The sequence below is a fragment of the Pomacea canaliculata genome, linkage group LG4, assembly GCF_003073045.1.
Source record: "Pomacea canaliculata isolate SZHN2017 linkage group LG4, ASM307304v1, whole genome shotgun sequence".
Lineage (NCBI taxonomy): Eukaryota > Metazoa > Mollusca > Gastropoda > Architaenioglossa > Ampullariidae > Pomacea > Pomacea canaliculata.
The window spans coordinates 13,438,777-13,462,412 of NC_037593.1; the positions used below are offsets into that span (position 1 = coordinate 13,438,777).

The 23,636-nt window shown below is 42.0% G+C and overlaps 3 protein-coding genes across 4 annotated transcripts; all 3 read left to right on the top strand.

The window, feature by feature from the left end:
- The first annotated feature begins 1,045 nt into the window (after positions 1–1,045).
- On the top strand, positions 1,046–5,064 carry LOC112562894. 2 transcript variants are annotated; one of them, XM_025236479.1, is made up of 2 exons: positions 1,046–1,246; positions 2,624–5,064. In XM_025236479.1, the coding sequence occupies exon 2, from the start codon at positions 2,639–2,641 to the stop codon at positions 5,042–5,044; it is 2,406 nt and encodes an 801-aa protein (XP_025092264.1). In that variant the 5' UTR covers positions 1,046–1,246; positions 2,624–2,638; the 3' UTR covers positions 5,045–5,064. The 2 variants fall into 2 exon arrangements, with proteins under 2 accessions (XP_025092264.1, XP_025092265.1); XM_025236480.1 differs by lacking the exon at positions 1,046–1,246 and adding an exon at positions 1,317–1,470.
- Positions 5,065–14,118: 9,054 nt separating this feature from the next.
- LOC112563013 (carbohydrate sulfotransferase 11-like) lies at positions 14,119–17,757 on the top strand. Its single transcript, XM_025236691.1, has 3 exons — positions 14,119–14,257; positions 14,425–14,853; positions 15,674–17,757. Exons 2-3 carry the CDS (start codon positions 14,675–14,677, stop codon positions 16,491–16,493), a joined length of 999 nt encoding a protein of 332 aa, XP_025092476.1. The 5' UTR covers positions 14,119–14,257; positions 14,425–14,674; the 3' UTR covers positions 16,494–17,757.
- A 2,370-nt stretch (positions 17,758–20,127) lies between these two features.
- LOC112561545 (carbohydrate sulfotransferase 11-like) lies at positions 20,128–23,566 on the top strand. Its single transcript, XM_025234101.1, has 3 exons — positions 20,128–20,279; positions 20,366–20,506; positions 21,209–23,566. The coding sequence occupies exons 1-3, from the start codon at positions 20,128–20,130 to the stop codon at positions 22,026–22,028; spliced, it is 1,113 nt and encodes a 370-aa protein (XP_025089886.1). The 3' UTR covers positions 22,029–23,566.
- Positions 23,567–23,636: the final 70 nt, after the last annotated feature.

Sequence of the window (23,636 nt, forward strand, 5' to 3'; positions counted from 1 at the left end):
ATTTAATTATTGCTGACTTTTAATACACGTCATGTTTTAAACAATTATTATTTATGTGTTCTGCTGAATATATTTTATGGGCAGGTCCTTCGATCTTACTATATAGATGATTGTACTAGGAAAATTCCGCTTACCCTCTTTCGCGTTTGTTTAGGGGTGTGCGTATGTAGGAGAGCCGTTCGCAAAAAACTGTAACGAAAGTATTATTTCTTAATTTTTGCTCTCTATATAGGGGATTTATAAGCATATTTAATTACCGTGAATTATTTTTAGGCAAGCAAAACATATATCACTGCTCAATTCTCTGGTTCTCCAACGATATTCAGATCATTCCTGTGGCAAAGCAGTATATATGAATTGTGTGACAGCTTTCTAGATATTTATTGATGTATATATTGCATAACTGCTAATTTTAAAGGTTCCCTCCATCAGCCGTTATTTCGGAATCAATCCTGACGCTGCAACGGGCATATATGTTTAACACGTACTACATATACCTTTTTTCCAAGCCTGGCAAAAAGTTCGAGCTTTCGCTGTAAACAGCTGTTCTCACTTTTATACCCACGATGTAACATTGAAATCTAGCTGATTAAACATGGGTCACTTATCCTAATAGGAAAATCTTAATACGAATTAAAATATCGACAGCATAGTATGTTGATTTTCTTGATATTTTCGTCTTTCGAGTGTTCGGCATTTACCATCTGGAAAGCTGATAATACGAACTGTTCCCCTGTCTTTTCTCGTTTTTAATTGTTGTAGCAATTTATAACACAACAGTCATCATTTTCTTCCGTCTCTGGACTTTCATTAACAGTATTAACAACTAATGAATGGCTAGCACACTGACCATGGACTGACACCGGCATTCACGACCAGCGCTCACTGCGCATGCGCTGAATAATTGATGAAATACCCTCATCTATCTGTGTTGAAAAAAAGTTTGTTGTAATTTAAGACAGCGTGGCAGAGCATCCCTCTGGTCTACACAAAATCACGGACAGAAATTTCAAAAAAGTATACAAATGCTATGGTAACACTCTAACACCACAGTAAATACCTCGTTTTCGTATTTCACTTCCGGTAGTCAGGGCGAATAATGGTTTCGCTTAAAACAAAAATTGGACGGCGAAACAAAAATGATTTTCATTTAAGATAAAGTATAATCATCGTGACAAACTCGGATGGCTGCGTAATCTGTTTCGTGTACGAGAAGCACAAAGAGATGCAGCGTGTGGGCTGACAAGTGAGTAATGCGAAAACTAGCAGTGCTTTACTCGCGCATGCGCAACAATGATTCAAGAAACCCACGACTATTCGGTGCTTACACAATACCTTACTTATTGTTTATTATTTTTTTATATAAGAAATTAAAATGAAATTTTATGCTGAAGAGTCGAAGCCGGGAGTTATCTCTCAATGTTATATTTCATGAACTTTTCATGAGTCTACAAACAATCTGCAATTCAAGTAAGCATATCATGTCACATACACAGTAACACTCTACCTCATCCTTACCTACACAGATATAAAGGCATTCACCAACATTTTAAGATAACACTATCCCAGAGGGCGATTCGGGGCAAAACGATATAAGTTTTACTAACTTGTTTCATGTAAATTGTAATATTCTCTGTAATAAAATTGATACACTAAGTATAGTTCTGGTCTGCAAGCTCGAAGTAAAATTCCTGTATCTTCTGTTGTTATTATTCTGTGGGTTTATATTTTTTGTGAAGCTCTTTGATGGTGGGGTGAAGTGCTATTGACTATATCAATTAACTTTATTTATTGTTATAGAGAATTTGAAAGAAATGATATCAAACAGGAGTATACAATCCATTTAATAATAATAGCATTGCATATAACCATAGACCTATCAAAAATTACAGTATTAGAAAGCAATATTACAAAATGAACAAATATGAGGCTAGTTAGGCACACAATTCTGAAATATGCAAATAATCTCAAGGTTTCGGATAATATGTGCTGGTCTTGTATCTGATACCTGTAATTTTCTTTTGGGTGCCACCTGTTTAGGTGACTTGTTCACCATGGCACAGCCTTCATTGTTAGCATTAAGTGCATAAACAGCCTATCACAGAGTTCGCTTATCAGATGTTACAGCTGGGGGAATATTTGCCAAAAAATGTCAGATGCAAACATGATTTGAACACTGAAAACAGTATCATAGCGAAAAAAATATTTTATAATTTCATTTTTGCATCACTATCATTTCTTAAAAATGATAAAAATATTTTTCTAAATTCTCACTCAAAATATATATATACACACACGCGCGCATACAATTTATATGGAGCTGACCTGTAGTTTTACTGTATCATAGTACTCAAAGGTTTTGCTGGTTTTGTAAGACTAAATAGTACTTGGTATTGAACCAAATTGTATCGCTTACTTTGATGTATTTATGCCTGTATAATGACATGAAAGATGATGTGTGTAGGAAATGTGTGTGCAGCAACATACCATAAATTGAAGGATTACAAACAGTAGAGGTAGACTTCTGAGAAACCTAGGAAACAGGTAATGACAGTTTGATATTAATAATGTAAGTGTTAATACAATTAACTGAGAGATGCAACTGATTGTTCTTCTGTTTTAGGGAAAAGTAAGGAGCATGGGTTGTTCTGTGCATTTGAGCATCTTGCAGCACCTAGTTCAGAGTCTTCGTGATGCCTGCAGCAAAGAAATGTGCCTTGTCAATGACTTCCACATCACAGGATTAATCAGTGTCAGTTCACGGGACCTTTCTTCAGCATCATTTATCATCAGTGAGCATGCAAAGCCCTCTAAGGAAAATGCAGCTGAGTTGTTTTGGGATGGTGCCAGTTTCCATGCTGTGTCTTCTTTGTCACTCGCTCCAAGCTTGGGTTATGAAATGTGTGCTTGCACATGCTGCATCTGTTCGTATGCAGATCAACAACATTCACCAGCAAGAGTTAGAACTGTTGTCAGCACAGAGTCAAACTCTAACCAAGTCTCTGAGCATCAAACACAGTGTTCTCTTCATTCAGCACTTGGATGTGGATCAAATGGAGTTAAAGGGGACCTCCAAGCTGCACAAACTGGATCATCAGCAGAAGCATGTCATGTCAAACTGCTGATGGGAAATTCTTTGCACCATCAGTTGAATGTGGAGGAAGTTGCAGCATCTCAGCATTTTCCTTCATCTGATAGCCCTAAGAGTAAAGAAGATGGAAGTTTAGGAGTTTTGATTATCAACATGAGCAGCTCCTGCAAAGATGTAATGCATGGTCAAGACAATAAAACTGTCAATGGCAGCATGGAGTTTAGTTCATCACGCTCTGAAATGGCATCCTTGCCTTTGCCAAAGGTGGAAGCACTAGATGATGACCATCATCTAGAATCTTTTGAACCAGCCGTATCTGAAGTGAATAATATTTCAGTACATGACCAGCCTTTACAAGAGCAAAATACACACACCCCTGAAAGTGCAGAGTGCAATTTTGTTAAATCTGAATTTGAAAATGATTGTGGTTGTTCAGGGAATCAATTGAAGCAAGAAGCACATTATGATACCTGTGGCATTGGGACTACACAAATTAAGATAGAGCCAGGAGATAAGCATGGGAAGATTGCTGTTAGTTTTGAAGAGAGAGAATTTTCATCAGTGCCAGCACTGGAAACACTAGAAAACATTAGAAGTGCCTTTCCAAAACAAGAACCATGTCAGTCTTTTGAGGCAGGAAGCAGTGATGTGGAGGAGGACAGTAGAAGAAGTACCATCAACCGGGAATTACATAAGGTCAGCATGCTCTCAGCAGTGACAGTTTTGTCTGGTGCTGCAAAAGAAGCGGCAAAATCAGGTCAAGATTGTTTTCTTACACCAGTGGACAATAGCAGCACCTTTCCAGTTATCTCTTCAACAGTGAGTCTTGCCAGCATTGTAAGCTCACAAGAACAATGGGAGGATCAATGGTCACAGGTGGCTGAAACTGTGAAAGCTCATGCTAACTCTTCTCCCGAGCACTCTTTTGACAGCACTGGTGATGAAATTCATTCAGATGGTATGCAGTCTGCCCCTAGATCAAGTGCATATGTTCCATCATCTTTCAGCCAGGAGAGCGTCAGCTCAGAAGGTTCTAAACTGCCCCTTTATGTATCTCGTTACAAAGAGATTAGACCGAAACTTACACCTGACTACACTAAACAACTATCTGCAGTGTTAGGACAAAATGCATGCAAGAGGTCAAAGATATTAATGGTTGATAAACGTAGAAGGAAAAAGAGCTCAAAGGTCTCATCATGCCCTGTGGATATATCTTCATATTCTGGAGCATTAGGTTCTACCTCTGTTCCCGTATTCCAATTCTCGCAATTAGGTGTACATCAGGTCAGCACTTCCAACAGCCAATCCCAAGGCACAGTAAGTTCCAATGTCCTTGCTGCAGACACACATAATTCTGGAGTTGAAAATATGTCACTGTCAGGAACGCACAGCCATTATGTAGTTGGGGTCTTTCCTACAGAGAGCCCACAGTTCAGTTCTAGGTTTACACCTTCAGGAATACTCCATCAGCCCCCACAAAAAATTAGGAAGAAAAATGCTAATATACCATCAGCCCATGGGGTCGACCACCTGATTTTGTCCCCAGATAAGGGATCTGGAACTGTTGTCTTTGTAAATGGTATGAACACGTATCCAGTGGAGACAATGATATCACCAGGAGGAATTCAAGTGAGTCAACCCACCAGAGTCTGCACCACTGAGTCCTCATCACAGGCATATGATTCTGGCAAAGCTGAGGTTCAGCAATCTGGCAATATAGGAGTAAACGGAAGTCAAAGCAAGTTATCTGAGGAATCTTGTGGAAAGAATTCTTTTTTACAACTTCAGAACTCACAGAATGAGTCTTTGAAGAAGTTGAAACCAATTCTCCCTAAACCCCCTGCCACAGATCTGAGCAATCAGGCATCAAATCGACTGTTCACGTCATCAGGGATAAGTTCCTCCACAAACAGAAATAAGTACAGGCAGTACAATACTGAAAAGAAAAAGTAAAGGAGATTTTTTTATTTAAAGAAATTCACTCTTGTTTTTGATGAATTGCCCTGGCAAACTGACGCAAGTAGGCTGTTCGCAAATAGATAAGTTTCTGGCTTGTATCACTTTATGTAATATTTTAGAAGCTTTGGTGGTGGCAGCATTGACTTTAAGATTTCAGGCTACAAAAGCCCTTGCAGCAGTGAATTTACTAACTAGCTTGATCAGCTGGGCTAGGACACCAACGTCACAATAACCTTAACACATTTTATGTGCCGAAGTTTTCCAAGCAGAAAATTGCATCGGTCACCTCTTGAATCTTACACAAGCTCACACATACATGCAGCACACACATCCCAGGACAGCGCAAGTTCTACGCGCTACATATAACATTCTTTTCGAAACACCTCCGAGATAGCACAGTGATAAAGGCTATTCTGCAATCATTAAGGAGTGTGTGTGCTGGGAGTTGTTTGGAAGAGACTGAGCGTCAATGCCGTGTTATGTATGCTCACTCCTTGTAAACAGGGTTCAATAAATTTGTTCGGTGAGGGACGATCAGCCCATTTTACTTTGTTTGAGATGTACTTGAACCAGGAGGGACGAGTCGGTCCAGCAGACTTCCTATGACGTGCTTGCTAAACGGAAGCTAGATGAGTAATCTGTCCGCTTACATAATTAAAGAGCTAAGCCGCCTACCTGCAGGAAATGATTTGTTTGAATTATCTCCCGATTGGCCTATCTGTGCTTCGCTTTTTATCCATCTGAAGTTTGTCAGCGGCTTCTGTGGGCTTCCCAATAAACTACTTCATAAGATCAAAATATGCTGTACGAGACATTAAATTACCGCAATGTACACCCTGTAAGATGAATCGTCTTAAAGCAACGAAACTGCTGTAGGAAACAGTGCATAGCATTAAAGCTTTCTTAAATACACTATACAAAATATTTGCCCACCCTCTTTCCATTTGATTTTTTCCCCACAATGTAGCAAACATTTGAGAGACAGTTAAACGGTCGGGAGGACAAACCTGGCCTTGAACCGAGAAAGAAAACCGGAGAGTTTTGGAGGGGACGGGGAATAAATTACGCTTACAGAGTAACAGTAACATCTTTATTCTCGAATAAGAAAATAAAAAAGCGATTATAGGTGATGGAGATCGCTTGTGTGATGTATGAGCCATACCCAACCTTCATCGTGAACATTTTCTAAAACTTGGTTTACAGTGTCATAAAATGATGAATAAGTATAATCAATTTCGTTCGTTAACAGCGCATGTCACTCTCTTTCTTTCTCTCTGTCTCTGATCTTTTTTCTTTTCAGATGCTCTTTACTCAAGGGACTCGAATCTCAAACATTCCTTCGATTTTTGTACTATTTTTTGAAACCAGACAGTAGCATGGTGGTCTCGATAGCACGTTCTGAAAGGACGATTCGGCAAAACAACGCCTTCACTGCACGTTTTTTTTTCCAAAAACAAACAAACAAAAAAGAAAGAATGTATCTGACTATACATGAAATCTTCTGTGGCCACGTAAAACCCTTCAAACACCACATCTTGTTAGGAACAGAAAATAACACACCTGTCACCGTCTTGGCAATAAGAACATCAAAGTGTGTTTTCCTTAAAGCTTAAAAAAAGAAAAAATTGCAGGTACAGTCATTAAAATACCTTAGCAGCACCTTGACAGGGAAACTCGTGTAAAAACCAACACAGCCCTTGCAATTTGTCTTCTTAATTTGGACAACGGCAAAGTCTCCTTGCAGAAGCAGTACATGCTCGGTTTGGATAAAATATACATTTTTACTAATGTTTTAAATTATGATTTAGGTCATTCGCAAGTAGACAGTTGTGCTATATTCTTGTTTCTTATCGATGTTGCAGTTCGAGCAACTAGTCTTTTCAAAGACACTATAATGCAATCATTGATTTCAATGGTATTTGACATGCTTAACCGCCTCCCCAAACCATGATGTGGAAACGGAGATAAAACACACATATATAATATACCAGCAGGTGTCTACATTCGTACACGCTCACGCACCCACACACGACGATTTTGCCTACAAATGAGGTCATTAACCCTAACACCGCACACATCTGTACAACTGACTGATGACACAAAGTATATCGCATTCAAACACAAACAGCTTTGATTGAAGACGCGAAATCGTTGATGACCTCGAGCAATCCCATGAGCACTATAACAATTATATTCCGACAAGGTAATAAAGTATTACCGACTCCACACCACGTCCATATTTGCAAGCTGACTGACTGCTACAAGGAGAACAGTTTGCAGCCTCGATGGGCGATGCTAACGAGAACGCCCATGGACTTTTCAGACTATGGAGGGATGCAAGTTTGCTTTGAGAACTATGTCTCAACAACCAGAAATGTGGAATTCGGCAATAGTTTCTTACACCCAACGTAGACAGCCAAATGACAGGGGCCAGAGATCAAATGCGTGTCGCTGTACCCCAAGGTTTGTTTTTTTATTATTGTTTTCCTTCTTTCTGCCTGTTTCTTATTTGTTCCGGAAGCTTGTCAGCATGTATTTCTCATCTCTCTGTCTTCCTCTTAGTCTTCCACTCGATCTTTTAACAATTTTATGCACACACATATATTACTATAATACGCGCGTGCATCTTTTATGTACTCTTTCGTCAGCGTTATTTTCCACTTAACGTTTTAGTGATTAGAAGATATTTTGTCAAGAGCCAAGCAAGATTGTAACGCATCTTTGTCACAAAAATATACTTCAATTTATTAATTTCTTCTTCTTTATATTTGATAAATAGTTGGTGGTGCTGTACTGTCAGTCCTCAAGGAGATCCATCATCCCATATCCCCAGAGTTCTATGTTTAGGCTTTTTGTCCAGTGTTTATTAGAGAAATTTATTTTTGGATACTTTTAGCATTTTTTAAAATTCAGATGATTATATTCTTAGTTGCTTATTTAACGAGTACGCGTTACAAAGTTGCCGACCTTCACTTGCCATGAAAATGAGTATTAAACACCCAGATGGTCTGGCCACACCTGAGAGGCTGACCAGACACTGGCTAGCATGCACCTCGAGTCCCGTGTTTGTCGATCAACATTATTGCTAAGCTAGCGGCAATATAACGGTCCCCTGTACGTGTCACCTCACCAGGCTGTCAGCAAAGGACAGAGGATGTTTTGGCAGCAACATTTGCGTGCGGGGCAAGGAGGGAGGGGTTGGGTTACCGTGGAAGTGGGAGGGTTGCGTGGGGACGATAACTCACCTGTTTTTGTCCAAGTGGCTCGTGCTCTTGCTTCCGCTATGTGGTTGTGTTCTGCTGGGCACAGGACTCGGCTTACACCTCATCATTAGCCGGCAAGAACTCTCTGCGATAGTAAGTGTGGGATGCAACTGCTCTCAATTTTTGTTCTCGTTTTTTAACTATCATCGCTGTAATTTGACAGAATGCCATTTTGATTACTTTACTTTCATAAAATAATATGATTTTCAGCCTCAGTATAACAAGCTCCAAGGGGCATACATTTGGTTGCTTTATGATATTTTCAGGTTTGCTTCTTTTAAACATGTAAAAATTTGGTGTTTCCACATAATATAAGCTAAGTATTACTTTTTTTCTTTAAACTAAAATAACTTCGCTGGGAGAAAATGCAGTATCGTCGAATGTTGTTACCATCAATCAGCAGGCAGTATACAGAAGAAGATAGGGACAGTGTGAAAAAGAATAAACATCACTAAATTACAGAGAATGAGAAAGGGAGTACGAAACATCGATAAAAGACAGAATTTCTGCCTAGCCTTTTTTCTGTTTTTAATGTTGACAGGGTGAGCTGTTTCTGTCGATCCTGGAAAGTGAAATAAAAAAAAAAAGAGAAACAAGATAGAAGCAAAAAATAATAATTGAAAAAAATCCCATTTCTCAGTGAACGATCGATGAATCACTAAAATAAAAATCAGTCAGTAAAATTAATTCGTAAAAAGGATTTGCAGCTTGCATCTGCACTGTGCTATATTATTTGACAAGCAATTCGCTTTAAACAAAAAGTGAGAGGACAAGCTAACGACATTTGCTGCAGCAGGACTAGCCCGAGGTCACACTACACCTGCACGTCCAGCCTGCGTCCAGCATCTGCGTCTCGATGCAGCAGAAAACGCAAACATGCTTGCCGACGCCGGTCTCAAAAGGCTCCTTGTCTTGGCAAACTTTCACACTTTGGTGTGCTTGCACAAACCTCAAGAACCTCCAGACTGCCCGCTGTATCTGGGGAAAGAGTGGGAAGGGGACAGCCGCAGACTCACCGGCCTCTGTGTCCCTTTCGCAAACTATGCGCAAGACCGGAAGTGCTAAAAAACATGTGTAAAGATTTGCCTACCTTACTGACAGAGACAAGAAAAACATCTCGTGCGCTAGCTCACCCTGTCCTGCACAGACTAGAGCACTAGTTTCGTGCTGCACTAGGGCAGGTTAGAAGAAACGCGTAAGTGCAATGTCTGAGGCTTGTGGTCAGTCAACGGACGTGTAGAGGTGGATGGCTGACTGTATGCCTAGACCAACGCTCGACCTCTTGCGAAGTTCTCTGCTGCTAGTTTCGGCGAGCCTAAAGCATGAATAATATGACTAAACCGGAAGCTTTGTACACACCAGCCTCGTTCTGATAATTAAGCTGAAACATTGCAAAACCGGAAGCTGTTCTGTCAATAGCCTCGTTCTAGGAGCAAATTGCAAAAAATAAAAATAAAAAATAAAAAAATAAAAATCGAATGCGAGCCATCCAGGGGATACAGATTCATGGTCAGTCAGTCGTCCCTTGACCGTCACCTGTCGTTGGCGGGAACACATGGATAGACGCGGCAGTTGACAGGGCCGCCACTCTTGCCTATTTTGGGCGATGGTCAGCAGGTCCTGTACAGGACAACCAGTCCAGTCTTTGACGTTCGTAAGCCAGGTCTTTTTTTTTAATTGGCCACCACGGCGTGAGCCACCCTCCAAGGTACCTTGAAGGATAGTCTTCGACAGGATGTCGTGCCGGGTCACGTGGGTAAAAAAGACCAGCTTACGTTGCTTGTTTGTGGAAAGTAGAGGTTCCTGGTGTCCTACGATTGTGGCTGAGGTTTGGGAGGAGGTGGGGTGGTGGGGGCTGTAGGTTACTCCCACTGTATTATATCACACCATATCCAAGGGCTGTAAAACTCGCGTTGTTTGTCAGAACTAAATAAACGCCTGTCTGATGCCTCCTCGCCACCAACCCGCCCACCAAACGAGTGGCTGGCCTTTTAGATGACGCACAACACAATCATGATTGCCATTAATTAACCATCACGAGCACGCGGCATGTTCTGAGCATGACGTCACCCAGCAGTTAACGGTGAACTCGGATAGCATGATGGCGCCTGTGTTTTTTAAAAATTGGATAATGCGTTGCCGCGCCAACCTTTGACAGTTATTTTCAGCCATCCACTTCCTCTCTCTCACACACACTCCAGACTCGGAGACGGTACAACAGAAAGGTTGATTTAGGTGGGCACACGAGGTCAAAGCCACCCGATTAGAAAAGTCATCTTGACTGGAGCACAGCGGGCTTTACGTCGTAAAGAAGTTAAAACTCCGTTGGCTGTTGGAAGTAAGGGAGTTATTTGAATGTGAAGCTCGGGGTCACATTCACTCTAGCTGTGAGTTTGACTCGTAGCTGTCGGCTACAATACTTACAAAATATTTAAAATTTCATTAAAATATAAGCATTTATTTATCATCGAATTTTTTCGACTTTCACCTATTCGACCATATTCGCTTCAATGTGATGTAAGTGAATGTAGCATTTTAAATCCGATAGAATTTGAAGATTTTTCCATTTATAATAAAACAGAAGAGCTAGAAATGAGAAAGTTTGAAATATCAAAGTGGATGGTGCGCAACCGATCAAACTTTCAGTGTATGTTTGTGAGTGAGAGACAGAGAGAGATGTTTCCTTGGCATATTTGAGAAGTCCCACACTTTCTTCTAGTGTATGAGTATCCCTACAATTATTTCATGGAGCCATAAAAAAGACAGAAGGAGAAATATGGAGCATCATTGTGTGGGGTGGAGATGAACTACAGTTACCCACGAGCTAAAGACGCATAAAGATAACGACAGATCGAATCGGTGTGCTGCATGTTGATGTGGCAAATGAAACACAATCACTGTTGTCTTCACGCTCAGCTGCGACAATTTATTGCCGCCGTCCACAGTTGAGCAAATCGACCCTCCCCTCAGTCTTGTTTATAAAGAGACATATGGTTAATATTTCTGAGCCATATGACTGTCAGGAAGATTTGTAATACGTCCTCGAGGAGCTTTTATCGATGTCTTTGGCACGGGTCGTGGTGAATGAGCCTCACAAATCTTTCTGAACGACTCAACCTTAAACTTTTTCTTGGAACTTCTAGTATAAGAAAGAATTAACACTTTGGACACAGCCTGATATTAGTTACATTACCCACATTGTACTTCTATAGTAGTACTGAGAGGACTTAAGGACTAGATCGTCTGTCCCTGCTACTACGAATGTTGCCCAAGGTTCGAAAAGAGTCACAAAGTGAATATATTCGGCTTGTCGGATTCGTCTTCGATTTTTCTTTCTTTCTCTTTTTTTAAAAAATATTTTATGTTTTTGTTTTGTTACAGGTTACATCAAAAAGCTTTCTTTCAGCAACACTGTTCGAAAAATTTATTCCTCGACTTTCTACCAGCACCTCAGAATCTTGCGATTTTATAGACACTTCGTCCTAGAAAATGACAGAAACGAGGAATGATCTGTCCCACCTTTCACCAACCGAAAGCATGTTTATATTATTATTTTGTAGGGGGATGGAGGACTAAGGTGGGGAGGAAGCTGCAGATTTTCCTTGCCTCAATGACCCTTTGTCACAATTTGCTGTGTTTTCCTCTCCATTCTTTAGCGATCGAAGCCCGAACTAAATGCACTGACCAGAGTGCTAACGCTCGATGTATTTTTCTGGGCAGACCTTATTAAACGGAAAAGTTGACCTTTTCACTAGTCACGTGCTCTCTTTGTGCAAGAGTCGACGTCACTTCCGCTTGGGCTATTTCAGCGACAGGCAGTTCCTGAGGGTCTATTGTCAGCGCCATGACGATGTTCAGACCAATAACACTGCATGTTTAGTCAAGTTATACTGACCGGTCTACGGGTTTCTCATGTTCGAAACACGGATCTCGACCATCAAGGTCCTTTTTTTCGAACAACGCTCTCAAGCCTCAGTCTGTATCGACAATTCTTAGGTGTTCTTGAACCATTAAGAAGATATCTTTTTCTGTGAGTTTACTCTGTGGCTACATCCCCAGAAAGCACCTATATGATGATAACCTGTGAACTTAAAACCTGAAACTTCAACACAGCTTCTGAACTGCGCCTGTTTCCAGCCCATGGTTGCCTAACAACCAGACATGAAGCAGATCTATTAGTCAAGGGTAAAACATACATTGGAAGCATCTATATGTCTTCAGAGCCTTTGTTAGGAAAAGAATCATTTATCACCTGTGTGAGAAAGGTGCAGATGGCGCTGTGGTAGGGGAACGTGGGGAAAATCAGGGAAACTGGCTGTGAGAGACTTTCAAGATTCTCGCCCTCGTGTCCTGTTGCCGACCCTAACGCATTTTTTTCGCCAGGAAGTCTACAGTAGATGCTAGCATCAAGCAACCTAAACTCGCCGCATGCGGTGTCCTTTGAAGATTCACTAACGTTTATACTTAACACCAAGGATGCAAAACAAGAGAGAAACAAGCATACAACTGTTTGGTCTTCATTTCTTTTACCTTTCTCTCGCGATCATCTCCATTTATAACGCGAGTGAAATTTCCATTCCGGAAATAAACTTATATATTTCTTCATCGTAACGAGAGAAAAAACCTCGGGAAAAATATCTTCAGCCGCAGTAGCGGGCACGTTGGGAATCCATTTCCGCTGTTAGAATCGGATGCTCGGGGGAGGAACACAATCGGCATCGATGGTTTTGCTTTATATCCGGTCAATACATAAAACCTCAGCAGACCTTCTAGCCATGGCTGTTGACCATATGCAAGAAGGAGAATCATTCATAGGCTGGCACCTGTTTCTAGTTTCAGGACCCTGCAACGTTTCTAGAGCCAAGTTAACCATGTGGTAAAGTTACTTCTGTTTACGAGGACGGCTCCTTCAGGGGACAAAGTGTTGCGCATCAGAAGCCCATTGTGGACTGTCATAACCATCGATAATAAGAGTGATGTGTTCAAAATACATACACATATCATTCCAAAAGTGCATCTCCTAGTGTTGTGAGACAAAAGGTTGTTTACATCACGGACCTTCATTACTGGATGTGACTCAGGGTCAAGGCCTGTGCCAGTATCGGCTTTCCTTTAGAGAGACTTGTTTTTCGGTACGTTGGCAGGTAAGACACACACACACCTGTTCACAGACGTAAATGGATTTGAAAATAAAGAAGGGTGCAAACTGTTGCATTGTTTAATGTCATACCAATAAAGCGAGAGGTCGAGACTTGGTATTCATATTGATTCGGAAAGTATTTAGTTGTAAAACAAGTCAATAAAATCTGTTGTGACGATGTCTTTATACGATAAAATTTTAGATAAATCCAAGTGCGTTTTCTATAAACGTTTTCTAGAAAATGCAAATTTCTTTAAAAAGGTTCTCATGAAAAGAAATCTTTATTTCTTACTTCTAAAATTTTTCGACGCTGGGAAAATAAGCCTGAAACGGAAGTGAAGACCTTAGTTTGTGCGAGTTACAGTTGGTGACTGGACTGATATGGCAAAAGAGGCAACAAACGAGAGACACTTACACAGTAAATGAAGGTTCACATAATGCCGTCGTCCCGATCTACACAAAGCGTTTCTCTTTTTTAAAAAAAATCCTTATATCTAAGACAATATTTTAACGACAACGACCATGATGACCCAGATGACACTCTTCGTTTCCATTTCCACTGTAGTGCGTGTATCTGTTGCGTCATAGAAAGAACATGCATAGAAGCCATTTTTTTCTGTTCTTTTCTCCAGCACAAGAGAATGAGGATCAGTGCCAGAATCTCCTTCTTCCTCCTGCTCTGTCTTGCTGCTTTGTTCCTCCTTTTTGATTGGGCAGCTTGGATCCGGCATCAGCACGTGCGAACAAACATATCCACCATTAACATGTCGACTTCTGAGCTGCTTCAAAACAGAGTCAATGAAAGTAAGAACTAAAATCTGATCTCTCGTCCATATCATCGCTTTAAATTTGTCATCACTTTTCTCTTACATCAAACATCTGAAAAGGAAAGGAAGAGCAAATACACAAAAAAAAGAATAATTTTGGTAGCGGTCTGACACGTTTTGCACTTAATTTTGTGTTTTTTAAAGCCCTTTCAAGCATCGATGCAGTTGAAGAGCGACAGGTCATAAACACGACTATGGCGCCAACCTCATCTACGTCACGCAGGAGCCTAAAGACGTCACCCATCGGTCGGCTTATGACGAGATTCTCGCCCTGCCGGACAGAAACGAGTCAATTCGCCGACTATTCGAGACTCACGACGTCAGTAACGAGTCGTACTCGCTTTTGTCCGAGTATCACAAGCGGGTAGCGCAGGCGCATTGGCAATGCCCGGAAATGACGCAAGACATTCGAGGGCAGAGTAAAATGGCAGGAGTCTTCACGCATGCGCCTTCACGTGTTGCCTACTGCTTCGTTCCCAAAGTGGGATGCACTTTCTGGATCCGAGTCTTCTCTTTTCTCAACAACTTTACGGGAGAAGCAGGACTGGTTAAATCGCCATGGGAACTCAGGAGGTAACTTTGAAACCATACTTACATTTAATATAAAGACGAAAGCAAAGATCAAAAGAAAAAAAGGCTTTTTTAAAATTAAAAAGCTTTTTTTCCACGGTTGGTTGTTTTAAGGATGTCTTTTTTGGTAATTTTAAGAAAAATCAAAGTGTATAATTGTCCTTAATTAATCTTAGACAACTGAAGTAAATAAAATTTAGTTTATTAGAGTTGATCGTACCTGTTGTGACTGCCACCAACGGTCAGAATTTCTTATTGAAAGAAGCCTATTACAAATACTAATGACAGATATGCAAACAATTCCCTCTTGTTTTCAGCTGTGCAGGTCTCTTCTCAATCTCTCTCATTCTGCATAAAGCATACCATATGTTGTTGAGTATGCATCTTCAAAACAAGAGAGCGTGGCTGTTCGATGTCTTATTTTTATTGTCTAAATATGGTTTTTGGTATGTGAGAAAATCAGGGCGTAGAAGACGTGAAAGTGTTCTTGAGAGAGTTTAAACGAAGGTTTATTGATGATTGGTATCAAGATTGGCATGGAATTATTAAGAAAACTTCAGTTGTAGATCGTTTTTCAATTTACCGAACATTTAAATCGGCCTTTTCTTTATGAACATATCTGAACGATGTCCAGAACATAGGAATCCGTAATGCTTTAACCGTTTTTACTCGGGGTTTCATGTCTGAAGCCACGTCGTTTTGCGAAAGACACAAAGGACAATGCTAATGTCCTATAATTTCCCTTTGTCCAGGTGTTGTAGAATCAGAATTGCATGTAATGACCCTGGGCTGAAATTCGTGCTCATTTCTCTCTTGTCTCCAGGTATGCCGTTCACAACAACCCACACTCCCACGGTCAGATGTGGGAGGCAGTGGCCCAAGAGGTGCAGGACTACATGCGCTTCCTTTTCGTTCGGCATCCGTTCTCCCGCCTGTGGAGTGCCTACCTGGACAAGCTGTACCTGCCCGACTTCTGGCGGGAGGTGGGTGTGCCGGCAGTCGCCAAGCTGCGCGACAGCAACGCAACGGCAAAGGCCAAACGCTGCGGAAGTGACGTCACCTTCCGGGAGTTCTTGGAGTACTCCCTGGAGGCGAAGGAGCCGCACTGGGACCCCATCTTCAAGCGCTGCGATCCCTGCATCTACCGCCCCACCGTCATCGGCAAGATTGAGACCTTCGAGAGAGACAGCCTCTTTCTGCTGCGCCGCATGGGGCTGGAGTGGGTGCTGAAGCACGTGGATCAGCAGGCGCAGGTGGAGCAGGAGCTGTCCACGCTCATCGTGTACAACTTTGACCTCCTGCACTCGCGCACCTACTACCAGGGCTGCCTAGACGACGACGGCTTGGCGCGACGCCTGTGGGCCACCTTTCAGATGAACGGCTACATTCCCAACGACGCCAACTACTTTCCGCCATGCGCTAACGGCACCATCGCTAACGATGTCTTTTTCGTGGACTCGTTCCTGAAGCAGGTGCTGGACACTGTCAGGAAGGCGTATAACCGGAAGGACGAACTGAAAGAGCAGAAACGACGTGCTCTTCATGACGCCTTCGACGCAGTCTCCAACACGTTGCTGGAAAAGCTCCTCGCGAAATACCAGTTGGACATGTTACTGTTCGGGTTCAACGAACACGACTTCTAGACTCAATCACTTTATTGTCTTGAATTTTAACGAGGTGACAGACCAGTAGTCCTCATTCTTGCTCAGTTCTGACTCCGAATGTTAATAAAGCAGAAGCTTACGGTCGCAATGAAAGCGACCTAAGGCAGGTATTACCATCAACTAGGCGGTAGAAGACTGAGTTTAATGCCTACACAACTGCGATGAAGTATTTAAGATGTACAAGGATGAAGGTCAATGAAAGGAATTCGACAAATCGCCCTTACGAATGGCATAACATATTGTTCATTCCTGCTGGCAATTGTAACGGTATCGGGATTCTTTCTTCAACCTGGAGTGCAAGATGCTTCTATGTCTACGTCCATATATACGTTGTGCTCGTTTCGATGGCCTCGATGGTAATCGGCAGACTGTGATATCACTCTTGGTGTTAATATTATTCCACGTCATCACCTTGAATAATTCACCGTCCACACCACACTGCATCATACCAGGACTTGAATCTCTGGTCATTGGTAAACATTTACGAATTCACAAAGTTTGAAAGATTGTGTGCAAATATTTCTTTTAGAATGATGTTGTTTGACACTTAGCTATTGCTAAGTTTTGTATTTAACCTACTTACTGCTGTATTATTACCTATACATTCGTACTTTATTTTCTAGTTTAATAACAACTTACAATATCTATATGAAGTTTGCTGGACCGCAGGATGCAATTTCGTTTCGCTCATGACTCTGTGTTTGGCTGTCGCAGTGAGGTACGTGTATGCTACAGCAATTATTTACATTATATGCGTATACGAGCTCAGTATGTAATGTCCAGCCATTATCGCAATCTTTAGTCCAGATGAGAGCAAAATAACGATTATTAATAATTTTTCAAAGTTGTGGAAGAGGAAGAACCATTAAGACGTTCCTTTCTCGACAGTCCGGACCGTCGATCAGTGCAGTTCAAACGCCATGGACTTTAATTATTTATTTTGCTTATATTTCTTGTTAGAGTTAACGACAGCTATTTTGTTTATTTGTTTGCTTATTCCATTGTCGAAAATACGTCAGTCTTACAACCAAGCTGAAGACTGAGAAGAGTTTATGCATTCCTTAGTGTTTCTAGCAACCGGCTCGTGGGTAGGTCTCTTCTTTCCAATATTTAGTGCTATGTCGATGAGGGGAAAAGGGATGGTGAAGAAAATGTGTTCCCTACATTGTAAACAACGTGGGACGAAACTTAGCAGCAAAGGAGATGTTGACATGGAAATAAACAAATAACCTATCATGACAACTCGTTCTGCTTGTATTTTTTAGCGAGACATGAGCAATTCCGACTTCTCACCAGGCGATGTATCCAGATGTGTTTTGAAGTCGGTAAATCACTAAAGCTATCTCCCCCGACCCCAGTCACTTCCTGTTTGCGTCACCTGGTGTTCCAGTTTAATTGTACAGCCGATGTTTTCTGTTATTGTTTCCGACAGTGTTAGCATCGATTTTGCTTTGTTGTTTTGAGGCTGTCACAGCGAGTTCATGCATGGACGTGTGTAGATGGATTTCTGTCAGTCTGCCGAGACCAACACTTACGAAGTTCTCCGCTGTTAGTCTCGGCGAGCCTAAACAATGAATGGGACTAAACCGGAAGCTTTGCATACAACACCCTCGTTATGGTAGCTGGAAAAAATTGTCTTCAAGTAGTCGAGTAATACAAGCTCGTGGCCAATGTCGCCAGAGGTACAGGAGGCAAATGGTCGGCTGTCAACTGTCAGAGTCGTGAGGAGCAAAGCTGACTAATTAGGGTCTTTGTTTAGATCGGTGTCATTTGGCAAAATTCAGTCAGTATTTAGCAGTTCTGTTAGTGCCGTAGTCAAAGCGGAAAAAATAGTTCAAGCTTTTTTGCTTGTCTTAGATGATAACATCCTTTCACTGTGAACATCTTCACAAAGGTTACACGATTTCTGCTTCGAGGACATGGATGACAAGCGATTTGAATCAAAGAGAAGTTCTGAGTCTGACAAAGTCACTTTTACAGCTGCCTGCTCTTACCGAAGTAATAGTTTTAGACGGTGGGTCAAAGAAAAAATGATAAACGATAAAAGTGAAGCAATACAAAGTCTTTGTGCCGGCTTTCTCTCTTACCTTCAGCAGACGACACTCTCCTCCATCTTCACCCGCGCGCACTCGCACGTCATTCTCACTTTGACGTCACGCATTCTGCCGGTGGCTATTTACATCCTTCCTTCCCGTACACAGCTTACTACACAGACTAGCTTCGTGTTGTGATGTATTACAGTCGCCATGACTATATTCACTCAAGTGTTTACGTGGATGTTTCCAAATGATTCTGAAATAGAAATACAGAAAAGGAGATTGAAATTTCGAAAGTGGATGATGCGCAGCGGATCAAACTTCCGGTAAGCAGATCTATTAGTGAAGGGTAAAACATACATTGGAAGCATCTATGTGTCTTCAGAACCTTGGTTAGGAAAAGAATCATTTATCACCTGTGTGAGAAGGGGCAAATGGCGCTGTGGTTGGAGAACGTGGGGAAAACGGGGAAACTGGCTGTGAGAGACTTTCAGGATTCTCGCCCTCTGTTGTTGCCCACCCCATTTCATTTATATATATATAAAACCTTTGCTATTTAGCTAGGCAGTTAACTTGGCACCAAGCAATCTCAATCGCAGCTTGCAATGCACTTTGTAGATTCATCAATGTTTTTACTCGACACCAAGGATGCAAAATGCGGTTTCAACTAGGAGAAACTAGTTTAAAATTGTTAAGGTTTTAAATTTAACAAAATATCTCTCCCTTTACTCTCTTTCCTTAACTATTCGTCTTCCTTTTTTCTTTTTCTTTTGGCATCATCGCCATCTATAAGAACGAAGAAATTCCCATTTCGGAAATTAATCTACATATTTCTTCATCGTAACGGAACTAAAGCCTCCGGATAAATATCTTTAGCCGCAGCTATGCTGAGGATCCGTTTCCGCTGTTAGAATCTGAAGTTCGGCGGACTTGAACACAGTCGGTATCGATGGTTCTGCTTCTTTATATCCAGTCAGCGCATAAAATCCCAGCAGACCTTCTAGCCATGGCTGTTGACTGTATGCACGAAGGGGAATCATTCATAGGCTGGCACCTGTTTCTAGTTGCAAGACCATGCAATGTTTACAGAGCCAAGTTAACAACGACGACGATGACCCAGATGACACTTTTCGTCGCCATGTTCACTACTGCGCATGTATCTGTTACGTCTTTTTTTTCTCCAGTGCAAGGAAATGAGGATCAGTGCAAGAATCTCCTTCCTCCTGGTCTGTCTTGCTGCTTTGTTCATCCTCTTTGTGTGGGTAGTGTACATTCGGCATGTGCACGTGCGAGCCAACATGTCGACTTCTGAGCTGCTTCACGAAAGAGGCAATGAAAGTAAGGACTAGCATCTGATCTCTCGTCCATATCATCGCTTTAAATTTGTCATCACTTTTCTCTATCATCAAACATCTGAAAACGGTCACTGTGAATGGAAGGAAGCAAAGGAAGAACACATATACAAGCAAAGAAAAATGATGGTAGCGGTCTGACACGTTTGTACTTAATTTTGTGTGTTTTTTAAAGCCCTTTCAAGCATCGATGCAGTTGAAGAGCGACAGGTCATAAACACTACCATGGCGCCTAACCTGACCTACGTCACGCAGGAGCCTAAAGACGTCACCCATCGGTCGGCTTATGACGAGATTCTCGCCCTGCCGGATAGAAACGAGTCTATTCGCCGACTGTTCGAGACTCACGACGTCAGTAACGAGTCGTACTCGCTTTTGTACGAGTATCACAAGCGGGTAGCGCAGGCGCATTGGCAATGCCCGGAAATGACGCCATACATGCGAGGGCAGAGTAAGATCACAGGAGTCTTCACGCATGCGCCTTCACGTGTTGCCTACTGCTACTTCCAAAAGTGGGATGCACTTTCTGGATCCGAGTCTTCTCTTTTCTCAACAACTTTACGGGAGACGCTGGGCGCGTCAAATCGCCTTGGGAACTCAAGAGGTAACGTTGAAATCGTACTCATATAAAAAGACCAAAATAAAAAATAAAGAAATAATTTTATAGATAATTAAAAGTAACTAAGACAATCTCTTTTTTCCACGGTTGGTGTTTTAAAGATGTCTCTTTGGTAATGTTAAGAAAAATCGAAATCTATCATTAAGTAATGGCAGGCAACTGAAATTTAAAAAAAAATAGTTTATTAGAGTTGATCGTACTTCTTGTGACTGCGACCAACGATCAGAATTTCTTATTGAAAGAAGACTATTACATTTACTAATTACAGTCAGATGTGCATACCATTCTTCTAAAAAAAAAAAAAACCAATACGAACAAACAAAACAAAAATCCTAACTGAGCTTAATGGTAAATCAGCACAGTTTCCAAGCAAAGTTTTGAAAAATAGTATTTCTTCCTTTAGAATCATTCTACAAAGCAAGTTGAAGGCAAAGTAAATAACATACAAAACGAATCGCAGGATGAAAAACATTGAGTTGCTTTTCTGTAATGACACTTTGTTGATCACTAGTTTCATAGCATGTTATTTCACATGTTTTTCTCTCCTCTCTTGAAGGGATTTGAATATCGTAGTGGTAAAATGAATAGTTGTCATAAAAAAGTAAAATACCCCCCCGATGTCGTCTGTCTCTGGGCATGCAGGTGGCTCTGGGCTAAAATTCGTGCTCATTTCTCTCTTGTCTTCAGGAATGCCGTTCATAGCAACCGACACTCCCACGGTCAGAAGTGGGAGGCAGTGGCCCAAGAGGTGCAGGACTACATGCGCTTCGTTTTCGTTCGGCACCCGTTCTCCCGCCTGTGGAGTGCCTACCTGGACAAGCTGTACCTGCCCGACCTCTGGCGGGCAGCGGGTGTGACGGTAGTCGCCAAGCTGCGCAACAGCAGCGCCACAGCAAAGGCCAAACGCTGCGGAAATGACGTCACCTTCCGGGAGTTTTTGGAGTACTCCCTGGAGGTGAAGGATTTGCACTGGGACCCGATCTTCCAGCGCTGCGATCCCTGCACCTACCGCCCCACCGTCATCGGAAACATTGAGACCTTCGAGAGAGACAGCCTCTTTGTGCTGCGCCGCATGGGGATGGAGTGGGTGCTGAAGCACTTGGATCAGCAGGCGCAGGTGGAGCAGGAGCTGTCCACGCTCATCGTGTACAACTTTGACATCCTGCACTCGCGCACCTACTACCAGGGCTGCCTAGACGACGACGGCTTGGCGCGACGCCTGTGGGCCACCTTTCAGATGAACGGCTACATTCCCAACGACGCCAACTACTTTCCGCCATGCGCTAACGGCACCATCGCTAACGATGTGCTTTTCGTGGACTCGTTCCTGAAGCAGGTGCTGGACACTGTTAGGAAGGCATATAACCGGAAGGACGAACTGAAAGAGCAGAAACGACGAGCCCTTCATGACGCCTTCGACGCAGTCTCCAACACGTTGCTGGAAAAGCTCCTCGCGAAATACCAGTTGGATATGTTACTGTTCGGGTTCAACGAACACGACTTCTAGACTCCATTTCTTAATTACCTTGAATTTCAACCAGGTGGTAGGCCATTCTCGACCAGTTCTGACTCCAAATATTAATATAGCAGAAGCTTACGGTCGCTAGACGGTACAAGAATGAATTTGATGCCAGACTTAATTTTTACTAGGAACCAGCCGAGACTTTTGTGCCAACACAATGAATGCAGCAACTGCGATGGGCTGGATGAAGTATTTAAGATGCATAGGGATGAAGGTCAGTGAAATGACCTGAGTGAACTACTGGCGATGTATAATGATGTGCACAAAACTGAAGCCAATCGAGTCAGCACGTGGACTGGATAGTTAGACACAAGTTGTGACTAGTTATTAACGTGTAAATAGTGTCAAAGCCTACGTTTTGCTTATCGGGATAGGCTGATAGCCTTTGATGCTGAGAGTTTAGGGAGTGGATTGAGGGGTACTACTTTGCGACCCGTTATAGCGGTAGCAAATAGCAGCGATATCGTCTTCATTTTGTTCGCTGTGATATACCAAAACTATACCGCCAGTTCACTTCTGGTAATGGATGCGATTGTCTTCTCTAGATTCTCCCAGGAGGTTTTTGGTTGTGAGGTGGCAGTTTTCTTTCGTCGCTACTCGACTGTAACCGGCACACTGTGATATCACTCTTGGTCTCAGTATTAATTCATGTTGTCAGTATGAATAATTCACCGTCCACACCACACTGCATCATACCAGAGCGTGAACCTCTGGTCATTGGTAAACATTTATGAATTCACAAAGTTCGAAAATTGTGTAGAAATATTTCTTTTAGAATGACGTTTGTTCGACATTAAGCTATTGCTAAGTTTTGTATTTAACCTACTTACTGCTCTATTATTACCTATACATTCGTACTTTATTTTCAAGTCTAATAAAAACTTACAATATCTATATGTAGTTTTGGGTGGTCACGGCAAACATTTTGAGTCTACATTGAAGTGCAAGGAACCTTCGAGCAACGTATAGCGGTCCGGTGGCGTAACGGTTAGCGCCTGTCACCAATACAGTGAAGGTTGGCTGCCCAGAGTTCATTTCTCGTCTCGGGCATGCGGTTCTTTCTCTGCACGTGGCATCTGTTTACAGGGCTGGCTGCCTTGCCGTAATGTAGCCTCAGTTGCTGGCACGGCGTAAAACACCAATCCCCCCCACCCTCGAGCAACGTAACCCAAGTGTAGTTTCTCTTGTGTCAACGGAAAGTTATAGAAATGAAATAATGATTATCACTAACAACACAGACACCCAGACGCTTACTTTGCTGCCTTTTCAATATTTGAATGGTCTTCTGGAAGAAACGACGAAAAGTCCACGTCATCGCCGTCAGGTGTGATCAGGTGATATCTAGTATGTTATGTAATGTAGTATATTCGGGCGGCTGATGGGGCTGTCCACTGAATAAATGCGATGTTTAAAGAAAATCAGAATAGAATTTGTTGATGTTTATGGCTCGTTTAGCAAAGTTTGCTGGTGGATCTGGACCGAAACAGAAACAACGATAACCGATGAAAGTGAAGCAATACAAAGTCTTTGTGCCGGGTTTCTCTCTTACCTTCAGCAGACGACACTCTCCTCCATCTTCACCCGCACGCACTC

Coding starts and splice junctions, on each gene's coding strand:
- LOC112562894 (XM_025236479.1), top strand. CDS start 2,639: ATGGGTTGTTCTGTGCATTTGAGCATCTTGCAGCACCTAGTTCAGAGT.
- LOC112563013 (XM_025236691.1), top strand. CDS start 14,675: ATGACGCAAGACATTCGAGGGCAGAGTAAAATGGCAGGAGTCTTCACG. Junction 14,854..15,673: donor TCGCCATGGGAACTCAGGAG/GTAACTTTGAAA, acceptor TCTTGTCTCCAG/GTATGCCGTTCACAACAACC.
- LOC112561545 (XM_025234101.1), top strand. CDS start 20,128: ATGGCGCCTAACCTGACCTACGTCACGCAGGAGCCTAAAGACGTCACC. Junction 20,280..20,365: donor AACGAGTCGTACTCGCTTTT/GTACGAGTATCA, acceptor GTAAGATCACAG/GAGTCTTCACGCATGCGCCT. Junction 20,507..21,208: donor TCGCCTTGGGAACTCAAGAG/GTAACGTTGAAA, acceptor TCTTGTCTTCAG/GAATGCCGTTCATAGCAACC.